Here is a 9,057-nt window from a genome sequence, read left to right as displayed (position 1 = left end):
AAAAAAAAAAAAAAAAAAAAAAAAATCGCCTCCTCTTCTGCAAATCCTGTGTCTGTAAATAATAAAACAAACAAAAACAGGCAATTCCCCAAATCACTCAACTCAGCCCCACCGAGTCAACTCGGCCTCCGCCGCCGAACCAACCCTTCCACAGTAAACAGGGCTTCCTCTGTTTCCGTCAATGGCTAATGCAATCCCCTTTCACATCAATCCACGCCCACGCCCACGCCCACGCCCACGCCCGCGCCCAATTCTTAACCTAACACCCCTTTTGTGTCTCTTTCTTTTGGGTTCTTCTTCTTCCTCTTCCTCCTCCTCCTCTTCATTCTTCTCGCTCGCCGCCGTCTCCTCCTCCTTCTTCCTCTGTTCTTCCCTCTTACATTTCAGAAACTCAACAAGGCTTTGAAGAACAACATCGGCGTCGTCGTTCTTCATCAGCGCCTCCGCAATCTCCGCCGGAGACACTTCCATTTCTCCGATTAGCTCTTCAATTTCTCTGCACAAATCATGCTTATCCGCTTCCTCGCCGAGGTAATTCGTCACCAATACCCTGAACCCATGAGGAGTACAATACGACATGTTTATATGAACATCCATTCGACCTGGTCGAAGCAGAGCTGGATCCAATCGTTCCTTATGATTCGTCGTGAAGATAATGATTCTTTCATCCCCACAACTCGACCATAATCCGTCAATGAAATTCAACATCCCCGATAAAGTAAACTGCAAATCCAAATCAAAATCAAAATCAAAAACCCATTTCAATTCTCCATTCAAATCCCAATCACAAAAAGATACAAACCTTCCCGTTGGATTGATCATAATGTTCTTCGTTCTCCCGATTCTGTATCTCCACGCTACAATCGATATCCTCAATCACCAGAATCGACCGATTCGTGGTGGATAACAAAACCCTTCTCAGATCACCATTGCTGTAAATGTAAGAGAGGTCCAAATCGTAGATATCAAACTTGAGGTAATTAGCCATGGCGGCAATTAAGCTCGATTTCCCTGTACCAGGAGGACCATACAACAAATAGCCTCTCTTCCAAGCCTTCCCCACTTTTTTGTAAAACTCCCGGCGATTAACGAACCGATCCAAATCATCGATAATGGATTGTTTCAAGTCAGGGTCCATGGCGAGCGTCTCGAACGTGGAAGGATGGTCAAGATTAATAGACCCCCAATTCCCGCTCCCGCCGTCCTCATCATACTGACATTCCTGGCTAAAGATCTTAACAACTTTATCCTCTTCTTTAATCTCCTTAGCCCTTTTCAACACATAAGGCAAATAGGACTCCACAACTCTGTCCCTAAATTTCTTGGGGAACACAAGCTCAAAATGGCGCTTCTCTTTGTTTCCCCCACCATTTTGTTCATCATGGGAACAAACAAATCGCCATTGGAGCCGAATGTTGTCGAAGTGGTCGACGATTTCTTGACCCTTATCGATGGAGAGCGTGATTTTCTTCTGGCGAGAGGTTTTGTGGGCCTTGAGAGTCTCGGTGGAGGGGCTGATTTTCGTACGGAGATAAACCTCCGCCGCTTGGAAGATCTGGTTAGGGCTAAACCCACAATTCTCTTCGATTATAATCTTGACCTGAAACGAAACAGAGCCGAAAAAATAGAAGAAAATTGAATGGAAGAAGGAGATAATCTTGGGTGGGAGTAGCTCGCTGGTTATAGAACGAACAAGCATCATAGTGGTGGCGAAGGAGGCGTAGGCGGAAAAGACGGCGGAGGCCGATTGGGGTACGGCCATTTCCTTGAAATTCAACATGATACTAGACGGCGGAGCGCGGCGGAGAAGGGATGAGGAATAGGGTAATCGGCAGCGGAGGTATTTATAAAAGAGAGTTGGCTTAGTATTCCTTGGCGATCAAGAACGGTTGCAATTACCTTAGGGTTTAAGCAATTAGTATGACGTTGAAACCACGCCCTTCACACGTCTATCTAAAAAATACCTTTGACTATAAATAATTTATTATCCCTAAATTTAAATTTACATTAATATTTCATCCAAAATCCCAATATTACACTAAATTACGACATAAATGGGTAATTCTCTATTAGCCGTTTACGACCAACCGATAGCCCTATTCGTTTATACATTCTATTTTCGTATAGATTTATACGTTTCTTAGTTTGTCGGGACCGAAAGTGGTTCGGCTAATCATTTATTCGTGTCGGTTTATACGTTACAATTGAAGTTAATGTGGTTCGGTTAATCATTTCTGTAACGACTAACCTTGTCGTGATCGTGATCGAAAGTAGTTCGGCTAATTATTATTTAGATAATGTAATTAATTTAATAAAAATTGATTCGATAGAATTAAATTGTTTATATTAATAAATAACTCAAACAAAATAAAAAAAATAAGAGTTATAAAAGGGAAAAGGGAAAGGAAAAAGTTGTTAAAACTGCCTTGATTTTTTGTGAAACAAATTTTGTCTTTTTGTGGTGATTGAAAAAGATTCCTTACCATTTAAAAGCATCCCCTCACGTTTACTGAGCGGTAATTTTTTATGAAACAAATTTTGTCCTTTTTTATTTCATCCAAAATTCCTGCCTTTTACATCCATTAAAAACCGCTACCTTTTTATTTTTCCAACAAAAAGCACTATTTCCCTATTTTTTTTTATTTATTTTGTATTTACCAACTATATTTAAAATAGGTTAAATTTGGTATACAAGGTAAAAAAAATATCATTTTATTTTACTTTTTATATTTTTAAATATCTATTTTTAACTATAGTAAATATAATTAATCAAATGTATTAGTTTAATAGTTTATTGTATTTTAATTAAATTTTAAAAATAATAACGAGATTAAATTCATATTAGTTAACTAAACCTTTGTTTTATTATGGTTATATTAAAATCTATTATCGATTTTAATGTGTTTTTTTAGAATTTAAATTTTAAATTGTAATTCGATGAAATAATTAAGCATGTTGCATTATATAAATATTTCTTTTTAAAATAATGCATTAAAGTTATTTTTTATAAAATGTTTTTCTATTTTATGTAATTGTCACTCTCAAATATTATTAATTGTGGGAAAAAAATCGATAAAATCACATCAATAATTTTAGAATTTTACGGAAACATTAATAAAAATAAGTTTTTTTTTTTTGTTAATTTAGGATGAAAATTACTAATATTTGTTTTAAAAATATTTTTGAATGGTTTAAAATATTTCAAAATAAGTCTTATTAATATTTTAATACATATTTAAAAAATACCCGTTTAATAACATTATAAAATAAATTAAAAAGTATGAAAATGATCCATGTTTGGTAGGCAGTTTTTATTATTTTTCTTGGGAAAGAGGAATAAAAAAGAATTGTAAGTTTTATAATAAATAAAAATAAGTTTATATAATTTTAATAATATTACTACTAAATATTTAACATTAAAATTTTATATAATTTATTTCTTCAATTATTAAAATTTATTACAAATTAAATTTAAAATTTTTAATATAAAATGAATAAAAATTAAATTAATACAAATATTTTAAAATCTAATTTCATAGCTAACCACAATTAATTATCTAATATTAAATAATGTAATAGTGTTGTTTAAAACACTCTATTTATATAAAATCTTAACCTATGATTTTAAGAACCCTATTTTCTATAATTTAATTTTTAAATATTATTGACACATCAAAAATTATATAATTTTTTATGACGTTATATTATTATAAGTTTTTCGACCTTTATAAAATGATTTTTTATTGAGTAAACAATAATTATTTATTGACAAAAGATTTAGGTTAAGTGAATCGATAATCGCGGTCAAAATTAAATATAAAATAAATAAGTAATTAAACTTCCACGTTTATTTAAATTTGTCTTACATTCAATTTTTCGATAATTTTAATTCGTTCATCGATTATTTATAAACAATATAAATGAAAAAATATTATTAAATTGAAATAAATGGAAACAAGACTGAATCATACTATATTTTGGATTTGAATATTTTGTAAGTATTATTAAATTAAATGGATGGCTTCATTAAAAAAATTCATATTTAAATCGTAGTAATTTGATTTTATAATAGAAATAATGAAATATAATTTTTAAAAAGACCGACAAATTAAATATTAATTTAAATAATATAAACAATAAAATAAAATATTAAATTGAGACATTGATGAGTGGGACAGTGGACTTGGTCACCAAGTTACGACTTTGGGTCGCCGACTGGATTGACTAGATCAAGTCTCCTTCTTTAACCACATCATTTTTTTTATTTAGAAAAAAAAAAAACACACATTCATTTTAATTTAAACTTTTAAATTCCAATTCCTTTAATTCGGATTACTTTGTAGATTAAATATGGAAGGTAAGAACATTTTTTTGAGATTCGAATTACTCCACAAGCAAGATCGATCATGTCTAGCTTGAATGATACTTATTGATCAAATATCTCAAGACAATAACACTTGTATGAGATTCGAATCACTTCACATGCAAGCAAGATCGATCGTTTCTACCTTCAATGATTCTACGTGCAGCTCAAAATTTTAAAGAAAGTTAGTCATTGGTAAAAAAAAAACACAAATGCTTCATTTACTACATTTTCCAAAAACAACAAATATATAATTTAAAAATAAATAAAAAATCCAAATAATTTAGATGGTAATTCACCCAAAATTTATAACCGAACTTCATTCTTTCAATGTGTCATAAATTGAAATATATTTTGATAATTTTAACGACATTTTATTCGCATATTAATTGAATTATTTTGCATATTATTGGGTATTATAAATAAATAAATAAAAATACATTAGAATTAGTTTGTTTTGTAGCGAGGGGTAAATTAGTAAAAATGCTATTGTCGTCGTCGTCACGCCGGTGAGGGATCAGAAGAAAGAGTGGTAGTCTGTGATAATGGAGAGACGGTACCATTTTCTTCTCCTTTCTTTTCCGTTTTCTTCTCTTTTTCTACGGCTTCCAGTTCAGCTTGACGGAGTTTAGCCTCGGATTCTTCATTTTCCCTCTTTTTGGCTTCAAGAAATTCAATCAATTCCGTCAATGCTCTGTCACCGTCGTCGTTCTTCAGCAGCTGCTCCGCCACCTCCGCCGGAGTCACTTTGGTACTCGAAATCCGTTCCTCAATTTCCCCAAACAATTTATGGTTCTCAATTCCAAGATAATTGGAAGCCAAAACCCTAAATCCACAAGGGCTGCAATACGACATATGAACATGAACATCCATTCTTCCCGGCCGGAGTAACGCCGGATCCAGCTTCTCTTTATGGTTCGTCGTGAATATTATAATCCTCTCATCGCCACAGCTCGACCACAACCCGTCAATGAAATTCAACAAACCCGACAACGTCACTTGTTTTCTTCTCGGCGGCGACGATGTTTCATCATCTTCTTCCGTTTCCGACATCCGATCATGAAACTGAATCGAACAATCAATATCCTCCACCACTAAAATCGAACGATTCGAAATACCCATAAGTAATTTCTTAAGACCTGAATTGGATTCCAGCGCCGTTAATTCCAAATCATAAACATCAAATTTCAGGTAATTCGCCATTGATGCGATTAAGCTCGATTTCCCTGTTCCCGGTGGTCCGTGTTAAGGATATTTAGTAATAAATTATAGTTTACCATATATATTATATTTGATATTTTATTATAAGGCAAATATCTAACATTTGCCTTATTACTATAGGTATCTTTCCATTTATTGTTATTTCCATTTATTACTATTTCCATATTCTTGTAATTTATTTGATTATAAATAAGATAACTTTCACACCATTTAGGTGTGGTGGATTAATCAAACATTCACATGGTATCAGAGCCATTTTGGTTTAGCAACCCGGATTCTTTCTTTTCAATGGCTTTTGAAATCTTCTACTGTTCTTCTCCACCACCACTGTTGGCTTTGACGCCGCAGGGGCAGTCGTCATGGCTGCCACATGCAGGGCCGATTGATTATTCTTCGGCTCCACCCTTTTGACCTCCAAATCATCCTTCACCATACTCTGTACATACAACCTCACCTTTTCCAAACATAGCCTCTTTCATTTTCTTCCCAATTTTCCCTTCATCCTTCATCCTTCATCCTTCATCCTTCACAAAAACCCTAATCTTAGGATCTTCATCAGCATTCCTTTTCGAAAATATACAGAATCTCAATAAGCCCATCGACCTTCTGCAGAGATTTACCTTTGGAATCTGGGCGCCGCACTGGCATCTTCGCCAACCAAGTTGCCGCCGCCCTTCTCGCCAAAATTGGCTCCTTCGCCCCAATGTGGCGACTCTTCTAGCTGCCCTTCTCGCCAAAATTGGCTCATTCGCCCAATGTGGCGACTCTTCCGGCTTCAACATTGTCTTTGTCCCTTGCTCTAGGTTTCCCCTGCTACTTCTTGGGGTTAGACATATTCTCACCAGAGCCAAGTCAGCATCGTCGCTAAGCGACAATCCCTCTTCATGGGTTAGACATATTCTCACCGAAGCCAAGGCAGCATCGCCGCTGAGCGGCGACCTCTCTGCAGTTTTCGATGGCCAAGAAAGTGTTTCTCTACGCCTCCTCTGAACCAGGTTGTTAACATCTTCACGAAAAGTGTTTCTCAACCTCTTTGAATTTTTCAGATTCAAGCTTCACGTTCGTTTAAATCCGACGCTTAGCTTGCGGTGGGGTGTTAAGGATATTTAGTAATAAATTATAGTTTACCATATATATTATATTTGATATTTTATTATAAGGCAAATATCTAACATTTGCCTTATTACTATAGGTATCTTTCCATTTATTGTTATTTCCATTTATTACTATTTCCATATTCTTGTAATTTATTTGATTATAAATAAGATAACTTTCACACCATTTAGGTGTGGTGGATTAATCAAACATTCACAGTCCGTACAGCAAATACCCTCTCTTCCAAGCTTTACCCACCTTTCTGTAAAACTCCTTCCTCTTCACAAACCGTTCAAGGTCATTCAGAATGAAATCCTTGATTTCAGAGTCCATTGCGAGCTTCTCGAACGTGGCCGGGTGATCGAGATTCGTCGGAATCCACATCTCCGATATGCTGCCGTATTCGACATTCGGGTAGTCGGCGGCGAAGATCTTGAGGGTTTTGAATTGCTGCTTCAATTCTTTGGCCTGGAGGAGAATATGGGGGAGATACGATTTGAGGACCATTTCTTTGTGTTTATAGTGAAAACAGAGCTGGAAGGATCGGTCGATGGTGGTGTAGGAGGAACGAGGGTTGTCGAAATCGCGCCGCCGGTTTTCTTGGCAGAGGAAGAACCAGTTGAATTGAACGCCGTTGAAGGTGTCGATTACTTCCTGGTGGCTTTCCATGGCGGTGGTGATGTTGTCTTCCTTCTCGAGCTTTGTGACTTTGAGTATTTTAGTTGAGGGAGGGATTTTGGTGGCTAAATAGATATGGGCAGCTTCGTAGATTTGGTTGGGGCTGAAACCGTCCATTTCGCCGATGACCATGGTGAGTTGGGAGGAGAATCGGCCGAAGATGCTTCGAGCTCTGTCGTATAAGTATTCACGGAGTTCGGAAGGGAATAAGTCGTCGGCGACGGAGCGAGCAAGGACGATGGTGGCGGCAAAGGAAGCGACGGTGGTGAGAATGGCCTTGGCATTTGCGAGGTTAGATACGGCGGTGGAGCCGTCGGAGGCCATGGCTGGGAAATGGAAACAGGGGAAGTTGTGAGGAAGAGAGCAGAAATGGAGTTTGTTTAAATAAGAAAGAAGGTGAAGGCTCTGGTTTTGGTCGTCCCGTCGCCGACCGGATTGACCAAACGACGTCGGAAAAGACTCGGCACTTTCTTCTTTTTTCCGTATCTTCCACGTTTCAACTCAACCATTTACATTTCTTTTTACATTTATTATCATTATCATTTTCTTAGTTTCACGTTCCACTTAAATTTATATTCACTTAAAATATTATTTTGATAATTTTAAATTAAACTATATAATATTTTTTTCTTTATGGTTATAATTTGATAGTATCACATGGTCATAAACTTTTAAAATATTAGTGCTTTTATATGTACATTTTTTTTATTGAATAAAGATGGTATATATTATTAAATTGTTGTTTTATTAAAACTGTTTTACTCTCGTCTCAAGTTGTTTTAGGTTAAATTTATTAGTATTTTTCCGAGAATCTATAATTATATTTACTTACGTAATATAATCGTGGAATATAATCCCTTTTTAGATTTATATTTACTTTTGGTCTGTTAGAAATTTAATTTCTATAATTTTAAAAATTAATGTGTACAAATTATTTATAGCTTTTTTTTATTAAATTCAGATAGTATTGACGAGATTTTATCAGAATTAAGATTATAAATTTTAAAATGCATTTTCTCGGGGTTGGATTGGTAGGTACTTAAAAAGGGGCAAATTAGGCATGCACGTGTTGATGATGGAACATGGGTTATGGATGTCATTTGCCAGCCATAGTTCAGAATTGGGCCGTTTAAGCCCATTGCTTATATATGGGCCAGAAGGCAGAAGCCCATTTGACAAATTTTCACAATGAGATGGGAATCCAAACGAGCGATAAGGTCTGGGAGAGCACACCTCATGTTTGGTGTTCCAACTTGTATGGCTATCAAATCACACACTCGGGCTGGGGCTAGTTTTAGAGTCAAATCTCCACTTAAATGCTCATTCTATAATGGAGAGTTTCCTATGTGTTCCCCCATGAGAACACAGAAGGGTTAGGCGTCTTCTAGCTCATCCTTTCCCCCATCAATTCTCTGTCTAAGTTTGTCAAAGAATTCGACGACATTGACCCAACATGCATTCATTACGACCCATATCTGTACAAAGGACTCCATGCAATTCAACCCTTCCAGATTTGACGCGTCTGTCTACAATCAATCACTTTTTCTGGTTTGTTTTTGTTTTTTTTACTCAGGCAGAAATCCTATTTTGAATATATATCAAGAACAATAAATAAAACAAGTGGTAAACATGTAACGCGGCTCTCCTAAGTACTATCTTATTATGAATTAGTAGATTACCTAAGTACTATCTTATTATGA

General features: G+C 35.5%; 2 protein-coding genes across 2 annotated transcripts; both read right to left on the bottom strand.

The window, feature by feature from the left end:
* Window positions 1-35: 35 nt before the first annotated feature.
* On the bottom strand, window positions 36-1,930 carry LOC111463542 (AAA-ATPase At2g18193-like). Its single transcript, XM_023107513.1, has 2 exons — window positions 803-1,930; window positions 36-723 (listed from the first exon to the last, which is right to left on the bottom strand). The coding sequence occupies exons 1-2, from the start codon at window positions 1,778-1,780 to the stop codon at window positions 202-204; spliced, it is 1,500 nt and encodes a 499-aa protein (XP_022963281.1). The 5' UTR covers window positions 1,781-1,930; the 3' UTR covers window positions 36-201.
* Window positions 1,931-4,780: 2,850 nt separating this feature from the next.
* On the bottom strand, window positions 4,781-7,812 carry LOC111463150 (AAA-ATPase At3g50940-like). The gene is made up of 2 exons (XM_023106985.1): window positions 6,904-7,812; window positions 4,781-5,607 (listed from the first exon to the last, which is right to left on the bottom strand). Exons 1-2 carry the CDS (start codon window positions 7,679-7,681, stop codon window positions 4,865-4,867), a joined length of 1,521 nt encoding a protein of 506 aa, XP_022962753.1. The 5' UTR covers window positions 7,682-7,812; the 3' UTR covers window positions 4,781-4,864.
* Window positions 7,813-9,057: the final 1,245 nt, after the last annotated feature.

The sequence above is a fragment of the Cucurbita moschata genome, unplaced genomic scaffold, assembly GCF_002738365.1.
Source record: "Cucurbita moschata cultivar Rifu unplaced genomic scaffold, Cmos_1.0 Cmo_Scf00028, whole genome shotgun sequence".
In the NCBI taxonomy this organism is placed as follows: Eukaryota; Viridiplantae; Streptophyta; class Magnoliopsida; order Cucurbitales; family Cucurbitaceae; genus Cucurbita; species Cucurbita moschata.
Note: the sequence above shows the minus strand (reverse complement) of the source record. Positions and strands in the feature narration are given on the sequence as shown.